The sequence below is a fragment of the Mauremys reevesii genome, linkage group 9, assembly GCF_016161935.1.
Source record: "Mauremys reevesii isolate NIE-2019 linkage group 9, ASM1616193v1, whole genome shotgun sequence".
NCBI classification, from domain to species: domain Eukaryota; kingdom Metazoa; phylum Chordata; order Testudines; family Geoemydidae; genus Mauremys; species Mauremys reevesii.
Genome location: NC_052631.1, coordinates 75738931 through 75752856, shown reverse-complemented (window position 1 = coordinate 75752856; position 13926 = coordinate 75738931). Strand labels below are relative to the sequence as shown.

At 45.6% G+C, this 13926-nt stretch overlaps 1 protein-coding gene across 4 annotated transcripts in view; it reads left to right on the top strand.

The window, feature by feature from the left end:
• LOC120371899 (connector enhancer of kinase suppressor of ras 2-like) overlaps positions 1-13926 on the top strand; it is a 581536-nt gene that overhangs the window by 168829 nt on the left and 398781 nt on the right. Inside the window, exon 1 of one of the 4 annotated variants that reach the window (XM_039488340.1) lies at positions 2461-2571. The exons of the other annotated variants lie outside the window; for them this stretch is intronic. Coding sequence (XP_039344274.1) covers positions 2547-2571 — 25 coding nt within the window. The 5' untranslated portion in view covers positions 2461-2546. Of the gene's footprint in view, positions 1-2460; positions 2572-13926 lie in introns of those variants that run through there. 4 annotated transcript variants of the gene reach the window in all.

Sequence of the window (13926 nt, the reverse complement as noted above, 5' to 3'; positions counted from 1 at the left end):
GCTGTCTGTGCAATAGCGTGTTCAGATATTCGGAGTGGTGCACTCTGGGCAGCTATCCCACGGAGCATCTCTTCCTCTTCTGCTGCTAAGAGTTGTGTGAAGATGGAGGGGGTCACGGGGCACCCTGGATCCTGTCCCAGTGCCCTGTGATGCATTGCTTTGCATCCCAGCAATCCCTGTGCTTCCGTCCACATTTGGTGCCATCTTTCAACAGTTTGTGTACTGCGTGCTCAGCCTCTTCGTTCTGAAGGAATGGATCCCAAACAGTTGACCAGTATGCTGCTTGCTCTGATCAACACGTCACGAGTGGTGGTGGATTTATTCCTTAAACTACAAACACGAGGAGTGAGACATTGATCTCACCATGCATACTAGCTATGACATGAGATCGCTTGTGGCACTCACAGAGGTGCTGACCACAGTGGAATGCCACTTTTGGGCTCGGGAAACAAGCACTAAGTGGTGGGATCACATCGTCATGCACATCTGGGATGACGACCAGTGGCTGCAGAACTTTCAGATGAGGAAAGCCACATTCCTGGGACTGTGTGATGAGCTTGCCTTAGCCCTGCAGCACAAGGACATGAGAATGAGAGCTGCACTGCCACTGGAAAAGTGCATGGCGATTACACTGTGGAAGCTGGCTACTCTAGACTGCTACCGCTCAGTCGCTAACCAGTTTGGAGTGGGAAAGTTGACCATTGGACTCATGTTGATGGAAGTGTGCAGGGTCACTTGCTCCTGAAGCCATGGAGAGGCTCTTAAACATTATGGAGGGCCACATGCTCCAAAAGACCATGACTCTGGGCAATGTGCGTGACATTGTAGATGGCATTGCACAAAAAGGGTTCCCTAATTGTGGAGGGGCGATAAATGGCACACATATTCCAATTCTGGCACCAGACCACCTAGCCACCAAATACATTAATCAGAAGGGGTATTTCTCAATGGTTCTCCAGGCACTTATAGATCACTGTGGACATTTCACAGACATTAATGTCGGCTGGTCCGAAAGGTGCATGACACACACATCTTTCGGAACACTGACCTGTTCAGGAAGCTGCAAGCAGAGACTTTCTTTCCTGACCAGAAGATCACTGTAGGGGAAGTCGAAATGCCTATTGTGATCTGGGAGACCCTGCCTACCCCTTAATACTGTGACTTATGAAGCCATACACGGGGCACCTTGACAGCAGCAAGGAACGGTTCAACAACAGACTGAGCAAGTGGAGAATGACTGTTGAGTGTGCTTTTGGCCATTTAAAGGTCCGCTGATGCTGCCTATATGAGAACCTAGACCTGGCCGATTCCAATATTCCTATGCTTATAGCTGTGTGCTGTACGCGCCATAATATTTGTGAAGGGAAGGTTGAAAGCTTCACTCAGGGCTGGACTGTGGCGACTGAATGCCTGGAGGCTGAATTAGAACAGTCAGACCCCATGGCTATTAGAGGGGCGCAGCGTGGTGCCATAAGGATCAGGGATGCCTTGAGGCAGCAATTTGAAGCTGAAAGCCACTAATATTTGTTGCTATTCTCAGGAGTGCAGTGCTTGTAATGCTAGCAGGTGATTGTGATTGGTGCAGATGATCCAATATGAAGGTTTAAGATAATTGCAGTGCTCTGTTTGCTTTCAGTTAATAGAATAAAGTTTGCTTTCAATCCAACACAATTCTTTTATTAAAAAACAACAACAGGAGGAGAGAGTCAAACAAAAAAACACATCAGCACTGAGGGGTATGGGTGAAGGGAAGGTCCCAGGAAGAGATGGGGTCCCGGGACTGTTAAAGATTTGTGTATGTCCAGGGATCATATCCAACCTTCTTCTTTGGAGTACAGTGCAGCAGGTACTGTACTTCAGCAGAGCTAACCTGCAGAGGGATGGGTGTGGAGTGCAGTGGGTACTGGGAGTTCACACTGCTGGACTGTGAAGGGGGAGGAGTGGAATGCCGTGGGTACAGACTGGAGCCAGGAGGTTGATAAGAGTATGTTGGCAGTGTCTGGGGGGCTCATGGGAAAGAGTTTTGCAACAGTGGCTGCAGGAGAGGGCGGGCAGAGAGCTGCTCGGTTTGCAGTGCTAGTATTGCCTAGAGTGTGTCCGCTTAGTGCTCCATAACATTGAAGAGCCTCTCCATGGCTTCATTCTGGCATGGCATGTTCTCCTTTCGTTCCCTCTTCTCGCTGTCCTGCCACTCATTCAATTCCTGTTTTTCGGCCGTGGAGTGCATCATAGCATCACTGTGACGGGGCAGCCCCGCCCCGCACTAGCCCCAGCAGCATCAGATCAGTAGCTCTGGCAGCAGAAGTCCAGCTCCGCTTGTACTGGGCATGCTCCAAGTGCTCTGGGAGTATAAAAGGAGGGAACTCAGCTTAGTCTGGGTGGGCGGCCTCAGGGGAAGGACCTAACTGGAAAGCTCCTGTGAAGGACCAGCCACCACTTTTGAAGTTGCTGGGACCTGAAGCTTCTCCTCGCCGGCACGAAGACTTACTGCAGGAGGAGCCAGTGTAGGCGACGGACCCGGAGACACACGGGGGACCTAGGGATTCATGGGAGCCCCCAACTATCAACCCGGTAGGAAGCGTCCCGGGGAGGGGAGTGACGGACTGGTACCTAGCCCCCCGTAAGCCTCAGCATGTTTTGGTTAGACCCCCCCCGAGCCTGGCCACTAGGCCATGCTATCCCATAAGCAGGGCCAATTCTATGGACTCTGGCCACTAGGCTGTGCTACCCTGCAACGAGGGGCAATTCTGTGGATTCTGGCCATAGGCCGTGTTGCCCTGCAACGAGGGGCAATTCTATGGACTCTGGCCACTAGGCCATGCTACCCCATAACCAGGGGCAATTCTAGGGACTTGGGCCACTAGGCTGTGTTGTCCTGCAACGAGGGGTGTAAACCCTCACAGTCATGCAGAAAGTCTTCCTTAGTTCTTCGTGGCCGCTTTCTAATTCTGCGCAGCTGTTCAGCTGGTTATAACAAAGAGGGAGACTGGGCTCCCAAGGTCACCTCAGTGAAGCCAAACCGCAACATTTTACAGAAGCAGTATTGTTTGCAACACAGAGAACACTGATTCAGTGGTTTAAAACACAGCCAGTACTCTCATACTTGTCACTAACTGGCTGACCCCAGGCAAGTACACATGAGCTGCAAGACCCCCAAATGGTGAGTAGCTGCAGGGGCAGGGGAAATCAGTGTTCCCAGACCCTGCTGTACACTGGACACATGGCTCTTGGGGAAAGCCAGCACTATAGGGATTGGGGGGTCTGATAATCATTCCTGTCCCCACATTTTCCACAGGCTGTGTTCATTATGGAGGATATCTCGCTGCTAAGGGTGAGCAGGGAATCAAAGGAGGGTCTTCTCCAAGACTGCGGCTTCCTCCCTGGCCCTTATGTTGCTCGCCTGTGTGCAGCAATGGTGTTCCCTTCTTTCCCCCTATGATGGCAGAGTGACGTGGGAAAGTTACTGTTAATGAGGCAAGAAACAAAGCCAAAGAACCTGCGGCAGTGGATGGCCTATTATCTCCATGAGAGTTTCCTGGAGATCTCTGAGGAATATTCCCATGAAGTGAGGGAGTCAATCAACAGCCTGTTTCCGCCGCTCAGACTAGGCATGTGGTGGTACACACATCACACAGACACAAGCCTGCTTTCTGCAACCCTGCTGCCTCCAACAACTTGCTTCAGCAATTTTCAAAATCAAATCCACTTACTAGGGGCCTCCTCTCCTGTTTGCACTTCGCCAATATCTGACAGCTGTGACTTGCTAGCGTCCTCTAGGGTAGAAAGGAGCTCCTGGCTGCATGCACCTCTGACCTCCAAGTCGTCCTCTACCTCTAGGTCCCCCTCCACATCTTTGTCCAAGATTTCCTCCTCCTGGCTTGGTCCACTCTTGACTGGCACGTGAGCCACTGAAGTATCCACAGTGGTGGGGACATCGCTAAGTATTGCGTCCAGCTCTTTGTTGAACTGGCTGCTCGTGGGAGCAGCACCAGAGCGGTGGTTTGCCTCCATGCCTTGTGGTAGATGTTCTTCAGTGCCTTCACATTGACCCTGCACTGTAGTGTGTCCTGGTCATGGCCCCTTTCTGTCATGCATCGTGCAATCTGTCTGTAGGTATCATAATTCCTACAGCTGGAGCGCAGCTGGGACTGGACAGCCTCCTCTCCCCAAATGCTGATGAAGTCCAGCAAGTCCAAGCAGGGGATCGCCTGGTGTGTGGAGCAGGCATGGCCACCTGGAAAGATGTGCAGAGACCACTGTACTCAGGGCTGGCACTTCCATTAGGCGACTCTAGGCGGTCGCCTAGGGCGCCAGGATTCGGGGGGCGGCATTTTGTGCGCTCCCCACTGGGTGCACGGGAGCTTCCGGTTCCGCTCCCATCGTGCCGCCGAAGAAGGACCTTCTGCCGACGTGCCGTGGAAAACAGCAGCAGGCAATTGAGCAGCTCAATGACTGCCGCTGTCGCCTGCGGCATTTTGACGGAGGGTCCGTCTTTGGCGGCGCGATGGGAGTGGAACCGGAAGCTTCCGTGCACCCCATGGGGAGCACACAAAATGCCACCCCCCGAATTCTGCCTAGGGCGCCAGAAACCCTGGCGCCGCTCCTGACTGTACGCATCACCGAGCAAACAGGAAGGGAACTTTCAAAATTCCAAAAGAATTTATGGGATGGGGATGACTCTTGGTCACCTGAGGGCAGGGCAGTAGGTTCAAACCGATGACCAGAGAGGCAAGAACAAGCATTGTGGGACACCTCCCAGAGGTCAGTTGCAGTGCTATAATTGACCAGGGTGTCTACACTGGCACTGCGGCACTGTACCCCCGGTGCAGAAAGCTCTACGCCTCTTGTAGGGGTGTTTTTTTACAGCATTGCAACTGCCCAGTTTCTGCTTGGCTGTGTGTACACCTCGGGAGTTACAACACAGAAAGCTGCTATAATGTGCAGAAACTTGCCAGTGTAGACAAGGCCTTAGATGACACTCAAACATTTAGAGTAGCTCTTCATCTGAATGATGGACATAAACAATTGTCTTGAGTTTATGTGAGAGAAGCAACTTACACAGGAATTATGAAAAGATGTTACCTAGGAAATTTGTATATTCCTTTAAAAATCCTATCTGATCTTTTATTATTGTGTGTATACACATCCTAATATTTTCCAATGGGATCTTTGGACATTAGAGCTGGTTGCATGATAGAAACATCTTTGTGAATAATTGTTTGATGGAAAAATGCCTACATTTTCAAGGAAAATTGCTCACAATAAATAAGCTACAAAGTTCTACAGGACAGTGAAATACCTTGTTTTAAAACCCCTTGATGACTTGCCTCTTGCATTTATATACCCTCTCCCCATATGGGCCTAATCCTGGAGTTCTTATTCAGGCAAAATTCCTGTTTAAGCCACCTAATGCCTAATTTTATTGTTAGTAAATTCCTCTTTGAGGAATCTCCTCCACACGAGATCATATGTTGCCTTCAGAATCCAGTAAAATGAAAGCTTACATTTTAAGAACACTATGGTGCTTTGGTGAAATTTGGAAAATTGCTTCAGCATTAATTTGGGACAGAGGTAGAGATATTTGTCGAGGGAAGTTATTGTCTCTCAATTTTAGCTGTAGCACTTGTGTAATGTAGATGTGGACTATTCTGGACTGAAGATTAGTGAGAGAAAAGAGAGTGAAGAACTAGTAATTAAGGTCAGTAACTTTAAGCCACCACAACATAAAAAAGAAGCAATGAAAAATGGAACGTCTCCCAAAATGCAGGTGCACAGTGTGACAGTCTCTTTGCCAAAATGACAGATAGTAGAAAACTGCTGTGAATAGCACCAGCAGCATAAGACTTGTGAGCCATTACTCTCCAAGTACCCATTAGTGTCACTGAAAGTGACTAATAAGAACTCATGTTAGCAGTCTGGATGTTTGTTTTTCATACTGACATTCCTGTTGCTCTGCTTTAGGTGAGTGGACTATGCTGGCTCTTTGTCCCTAAAGCCTCTTACTCCATATAGCAATGAGATTATATTGAAGGAATGACCTTTGATTACCCAGAGGAAGTATTTGTGTACCAGGGCCATAAACACTGAGATGCATATGTTCTTATTCTTCCTGATGGTGACCTAGTGAAATATTTTGAGGAGTAACTCTTTTGAAATGACACAAGTTTAGACAGGAAATAAACCTTTTCAATGAGCTGTTCTGTGCTTCACAGAAGTATTATTTGTGCTACATAAATAAACTGTGATCAGGATGTGACACTACGCCCCATATTCTTCATAGAGATATTGTTATGATATGATTATGGCATAACTATGATGTATTTTATACCAGATGGGTCATGTGAGGCATCATTGAAAAGGTTATGATTTACTGAATATGATTATCCTATTTGTATGCATGTATCATTTTTGTATCTGAAGTTAGGAATATTGTCTAAAAATCTATTACTAATGTGTTTACACCTGGGGAACGCCCACTAGACAGAATGCAATCAGTCTGTATGGCCAGCCATTAGGGAAAACAACAGGTCTTTGAAGATGCTAATCACCCACTGAGAAGTCTTCCTGAGGATGCTACAAACAGCCTCTGAGTTATGGCTGCAGGGTCATGTGATCAACTCACCCAGTACTGGTCTCCATGATAATACTAGTATTTTTCCACTAACCGGGGTGGACGGGAACCACACTGGGACACAAAGGATTCCTGCCATATGCAAAAACTACTTAAGGCAGGGAAGTGACATCATCGTGGTTTGTTCTTCACTAACTCCCCGCCCAAGAAAGAAGGCTGCTGGAAACACCTGATAAACAAAGAGACTGAGCTGAGGGGCCAGGGCTGAGCCCAGGCTAGAGGGTGTCTGACATGTGAAAGGAACATCTGGAGTTTTAAGCTTGCCTTCAGTAAGCTCTGCAACCTGCCTAGAACAACATTTAGGGTGAGAATTTGCTGTTTATAACCAGTTTCTATAGTATATTAAACTTAGACTGGGTGTTTGGTTTTATTTGCTAGGTAATCTGCTTTGATCTGTTTGCTATCCCTTTTAGTCACTTAAAATCTTTTTTTAGTTAATAAACTTGTTTTTGTTTTGTCTAAAATCCAGTGTGTGGAATTCATAACTGGGACCAAAAAGCTGTTGCATATCTCTCTCCACATTGAAGGAGGGGGCAAATTTCATGAGCATACTCTGTACAATTCTCTGTGCAGCGCAAGACAGTATAATTTTGGGTTTGCACTCCAGAGGGGGGTTGGCACTTGAGTACTGGGCTGTTCCTTAGCTGAGCCTTCCCAGGCAGAACTGATCTCAGCATCTGTGTGTAAAGCTGCAGCTGGGTGTGTCCCTACCTGTATGTGTGTTGATTAAGTGCAGGCTGAAGCCTGCGGGAGGGCTTGGCTGGCTTGCCTCAGCAATACAGTGTGAAGGGAGACCAGGCTGGTGAGTCAGGTGGGGTCAGCGGTACCCCAGTTCCAAGTGGCACTGTGGGGGGAAAAACTGTCACACAGGAGTATGTCTGTTAATACAAAAATTAACATTTAGAAGATGATACAATACATGGAGGAGCCTTGGAATGAATTGAGTCATGTAAAAGAATCTAATTACAGAATAAATTGGTGAGTAGAGGTCCTTGATAAATATTATGCAAAGGAAAGATGGCAGGTCATCTAGATTAATTATTATTGGATTTCCCTGCCGGCAATCAGTTGAGCTACCCATTTTTTATTTGTTGCTAACAGAGTTGTACTTTGCTAACCAGTTTGTTTAATCTGCTGATGAATCAATTCAGCATTTGGGCATCTACATCTATTTAGGAAATTCTGGCATAGAGAATCTAAAGGAGAAATAAGCATGCTCTTTGCCACTAAGTTATAGCACCAAATTCATCATAATTATTTCAGGCAATTATTGGCTAATATCAGGATCATGTATTCCTCTTTTAAACTGAATTTTCACACATTTTTCATTTGTCTTGTCTCGTGAAAACAAAAATTTTGAAGCAAATAACTATTCAACACAAGAAAAATCTTTAATCGCTTTGTGGAAGAGTAAATTGTGTTTTATTAGGATTTGGTTTAATTAGCAGATACATATAAAGCTGCTTCCCAGCCTCATTCTTCAGGCATGCCAAAAAAGACATTTCTATTTCTTCAAAACTAGCTCTGAAACGTTAATTTTGTATTCCACGTCTTTTACTGGTTTTGAATGGAAGACTCGTAAACCACAAGACTCTCTTCAATTTCACTTCCCCCAGGTGTATACATCTGTTCAGGGGCGGCTCTAGCAATTTGGCCACCCCAAGCAGTCATGCCTGCGGGAGGTGCACCAGAGCTGTGGGAGCAGCGGACCTCCCGCAGGCATGAGTGCGGAGGGTTCGCTGGTCCCGCGGCTCCAGTGGACCTCCAGCAGCTGCGGAGGGTTCGCTGGTCCGCGGCTCCGGTGGAGCATCCGCAGTCATGCCTGCGGCAGGTCCACCCGAGCCGCGGGACCAGCGATCCGTCTGCAGTCATGCCTGCGGGAGGTCCGCTGGTCCCGCGGCTCCGGTGAACCTCCCGCAGGCATGACTGTGGAAGGTCCGCCGGAGCCGGCTGCCGCCCTGCCGGAAAAATGCCGCCCCAAGCGCGCACTTGGCGCGCTGAGGTCTGGAGCCGGCCCTGCATCAGTTTGGGGGATTCTTATGTTTAACTTTAACTTTTGATATCAGATAAGTCTGTATATGTTAACGAGGTTTGGGTGGCACTGTGTGGGAGTAAACATGAGATGAGATTAGTGCAAGACTTGACAGTATTGATGAATCTCTAGGCATTTTCAACAGTAGTGCTTTAAACTACTTTTTCCTAGAGATGAATGGGCATTAAAATCTTGAAATATTATCCATTGTAAAAAAAAATGTGCTTGCTTTCTACAAATCTTCCAACTGAATCTCCAGTTTGGCTCACTACTGCTATCATATTATTGGATTGTTACATACTGCCAATGAATGATTTTGGCAGGGTTTCAAAAGGAAATCAGCAGATAATTACGGAAAGGCACATGCAGTAAAAGAACAGCTTCAGACAACTGTGAGCTATTGACAGCACCAACCATTTAAGCATGTGTCTGCCATGGGATATTAAAAAAAGCTGCACAGCCTTGGCTTGGAAATAACTGAATTCCCTCATGGAAACCATTCTATAGGAAGGGTTTTGATATGTATTTGCAGATGGATCACAGCAAGTACAGTTAATGATTAGCTGTTGGGGGACTGTGCCAATAGTAGCTGAGTTCTTCCCAACAATTATATACTGCCAGAGTGTTATAATTTTATCCTGTTGTCTTCCATAAAGATGAAAGGAGGAAAATATGTAGAGTACCTAAGATAGATAGTTTGTCATTAAATACAGATTTCTCAGCCTTTTGAGCATTTGGTAGGCTTCATTGGTGAGTTATAATGTTACACAGCATGGATTTAATAGGGAAGTCTTATACAGAATAGAGCTGTTTGGCAAAACAGTTTCCCCCCCGCCCCAGCACTAAACTTAAAGCTTTGCTCCCTGATTTGAGGCACCCACATTTCGGTATCTCCTAGAATTGTACTTCCAGTGGCCCTGCTTTCCGACTATGTAGTTACTTTTTGTTGAAGTGGGACTTGTACGTTTCTGATGATTCTGCATTTGTGCCTCACTTTCGTTTTATCAGGAATTTACTTTGTCTTTGACTCAGATCATTAGTGCTTGTGTACCCTCTCTGTGATTTATTTCCTTAAGAAAAGGAAAGGATCAACATTATTATTGTTACCAAAAAATTGCTTCCCATGGAGATGTCTGTGCAACTATCTGAAATGTACATAAAGTTAAACAAATTATCATGCTCTCAAAGGAGCAGTCAGCGTCACAACTGCATCTCTCTCTGTCTTTCAGTGCAGCCAATTACCATGGCAGTAAGTGCCAGTTCCACTCTCTACCAGCTTTAACGTTCAGTTCTATGGAAGCTACATTGCCTACTTCTCCTTATCAGTGGAATGTAAAATAAGACTGAGGGGAGAATTTTTAAGAGAGACAAGATGAGTGAGATAATATCTTTTACTGGACCAGCTTCTAGTAGTGGAAGAGACAAGCTTTCGAGCTTCAGAGCTCTTCTTCAGGTCTGGAAAAGATAACCAGAGCTAAATATAAAGTGGGACAGATTGTTAAGCATAGCAAGTTAACACATGTTGCAAGAAACTGCTTACAATGAAATTGGCAATTAACACCTCTGCAGTCATAGGGCAGTTAGTAGGTTACAAATTGTTGTAATGAGCCATAAAACTAATGTCTTTGTTTAGTCTATGAGTTTTATTGTCCAGCAGAGTCATGAATTTAAGCTCCCGTGCTTATCTTTGGAAGGTGTTGTGCAGATTTCCTGTGAGGATGACGACAGACAGCGCAAATATGGAGTGATTGCTTTGTGAAAAGTGTTCATCCCACAGGTGATGTGATTTTTGTAAACATCTTGGCCACAAGCCCGCTATAGAGTTCACTTGGCTGGTGGGATGAGGGGTTTGAGGTGCAGAAGGGGGCTCTGGGCTGGGATTGAGAGATTCAGAGAGTGGGAGGCATCAGGGCTGGAGCAGGGGGTTGAGGCATGTAAGGGGTGAGAGCTCCAGTTGTGGGGGCAGGCTCCAGGTGGCACTTACCTCAGGCAGCTCCCGGAAGCAGCTCCCGGACGCAGCTCCCAGAAGCAGCAGGGTTCCTGGCCAGTGGGAGCTGCGGAGCTGGTGCTTGGGGCAGGGGCAGCACGTGGAGCCCCTTGGCTGCCCCAATACCTAGGAGCCGGAGGGGAGACAGGCCACTGCTTCCAGGAGCCATGCGGAGCCAAGGCAGGCAGGGAGCTTGCCTTAGTCCCGCTGCACTGTGGACCAGACTTTTAACGTCCCGGTCAACTATGCTGACCAGAGCCGCCAGGATCCCTTTTTGACCGGCGTTATGGTCCAAAACCGGACACCTGGTAACCCAAGTTGTGGGGGGTATTGATCATCATAGCAGTGGAGATATGTCTGCAGATGTTGCATCTGTTGTTTTGGCAGCGTCTGGTGCCACTTTGGTTTGGTGTATTCTGGTTTGTGGGGAACTACCAACTGATGATGAGCATGGTGAGGTTTAGGGGGTTATTTTTGAAGCCCAGAAGAGGGGATTTGTAAGAAATTTCTTTCAGGATGTAGCCCCCATCAAGTAGAAGGTTGTAGTTGTTTGATAATACCCCATATGGGTTCCAGTGAGGGGTGGTAGGTGACAAGTAGGGGTGTGACATCAGTGAGGGGTTCTTTTTCCTGTATTGAAGAAGGTTCTCTCAGGATATTTGGGTGTCCCTTTCAAAGATGTGATCTACTTCTCTGGTGGAATGTCTTAAAGTGTGTTTCCCCTACTTTCTCCTTGGAGCATATTCTGTGGTTTCTGAGTGTCTGGCTGTAGATAACAGACTTCTTGGTGTATCTGGGGTGGTTACTAAATCTGTAAAGGTAAGATTGATGATCTGTGGATTTCTTGTATAGAATTGTCTGTAGAGTTCCATTATTGATGCTGGTGTGGGAGTATTCTAGAGAGAGTTTGATGGAGCTTGCTGAAGTTGTGGTGCAAATCTTCCAGAGGATGAAAATATCATTGATGTAGCTCAGCTATATCATTGGTTTTGTGGTACATTTTTGTAGAAACTTTTCCTCTGAGGTGGACCATGAAGAGATTGACATTTTAGGGAGCCATCCTAGTACCTGTGACTGGTCCCATGGTTTGGACAAAGTGTGAATTTGTTTACTGTAAAGGTGTTATGGATGAGAATGAAATGAGTATTGTCCATTGTCTTGTAGAAGTTTGAGGTAGGCAGTGATGACATCATGGTGAGTGATGTTAGCATATAGGAAGATGACATCTATGGTTGCAAGGATGGTGTTCTGAGGGATGTTAATAGCAGAGTTTTTGGAGGAAGTAGTTTGTGTCCTGGAGGAAACTGGCCTTGTGTGCAGTGAGTGGTTTGAGAATTGTTTTTATGAGTCCTGATATTCCTTCAGTAAAAGTGCTGTGGCCAGATATGATGGTTCTGCCTGGGTTCCCTAGCCTGTGTATCTTGGGAAATATGTAGAAGTCCCTGGAGTGGGTTCAGAAGGGATGAGGTTATAGAGTTTCTCTAGGAGTTGCTTGGGGAAGGATTCAATGACACCCTTAAATTCCTGTGAACTGTGCTTTGGAGTCTTTTCTAAGTTCTTTATAGTAGGTGCTCTAAGAGTTGTCTGTTGGCCTTGTTGACCATCATCACAGTTGAGGACTATAATGGTTTCCCCCTTTGTCTGCTGGTTTGATGGCTATCTGGTCATTGGATTTCAGGGGCTGTATAGCTATGCTTTCCACAGGGGAGTGATTGTGGTGGATGTGATGTTTAAGGATTTCACAGTTGATTCCCCGCTCCCACCCTGAAGCAATCAATGTATGGTTTCATTCACTGGGGGTGTGTCCAGTAAGATTTTCTTTTTTTCTTATGACTGTCAGTAGGGGTGTGGTGTTTGTGGGTGGTGAAATCCTGGTTGCATAGTTGGCAAAATAATTATTTTAGTTCTCCACGTGTTAGTACGGCATTGGTTTCTGTGGTAGGGCAGAAGTTCAGTCCCTTGGAGAGTCCAGATAATTCTGCCCTGGTTAGAGGTAGTCTTGATAATATGATGATGGTAGGGTGCCATGTATCTTCCCTGTGTTCGGTCCTGGTGTCCTGGTTTCTCTTGGAGGTGGTGTTTTGTGGTGTTTGTTTGTAGTTGGTTCCACTTTTTGTTTTTGTGTTGAATAGCTGTCATCAGGGTATGGTTTTTGTTTCTTTGGGGGATATTTGTTTTGGGTTTCCTGAATAATCTTTAAGTAGGTTTCCTGATTTTTTTTTCCTCCCTTCCAACATGTAGGAGGATGTGATGATTTCATGTTTGTTTTTAGCCATTTTGCTTGTGTTTTAGTGGCACTGTAGAATTTTTAGCTCTTTTGCTTGTTTTAGTGGCACTGTTCCAAATGTATTCTTAGAAACTGGTTTCTAAACATGCCTCCTCTGCTTAGAGATGAAATCAGCATGGAGATCTTTAGTAATGTAACTCTGGTACAGAATCACAGCTCTAGCAACAAAATGTGGCATTAATAACTAATTACTTTTTAATGGCTTTGCATTATTTTCCTTGGTGTGTGTGTTTTGTTTTGTTTTTTTATTTGAGGATTTATTATGAGGTTAGATATACCAAAGAATGTGATATATTTTCATTTTCCCAGTAAAATCAACTCTACAACTGATAGCTCTGTATCTTGAAAAAAAATCTATACATTTGTATCTAAGACCAGGACAGAATCTGTTAATTGTTAAGATTCAGCAGTGCGGGAAAATAAATCAAACCATCTAACATGTAGTTTCCCTATGGCATGCAACCATACCACTTTCGGCTGATACCTCATCAAATTTTGTAGTCTTAGCAGGATTCCAGCCACTTTGCTGGGAAAGTTCCATGTTGTTATTAATTCAATAAGTGGCACTACTCTCTTTGACTCAATACTGAACTGATGCCAGCACATTGTGTTGGGGGCACCCCATCCTGTTGTGCAGCGGGTGCCACTTTTTGGATAACATACAAAAGCAAGGTCTAGAACACTCATGCCACTAAGAATCCTATCCCAAGATTTTAGGAAATATGTAATTTCACTGATATAATATTTTAATGAACAATATGCTCTTATTCCAGGACTTGTTTTCATTGGGCTGTGATGATTAAACAGTGATCATTTTTGTTATATTTTGCATTAGTTTGTGTCAGCCTCAGAATGGAAGTCTCCTAACATCACTTTAGTTCATAAATTTGTCTGTTAAATCGTGAGATTCTGCTCATGGAAAAATGTGTAAATATTTAAAAATATTATGTAGTGGAAGAACGTATAATTGCAGATATTCTCCAATGTCT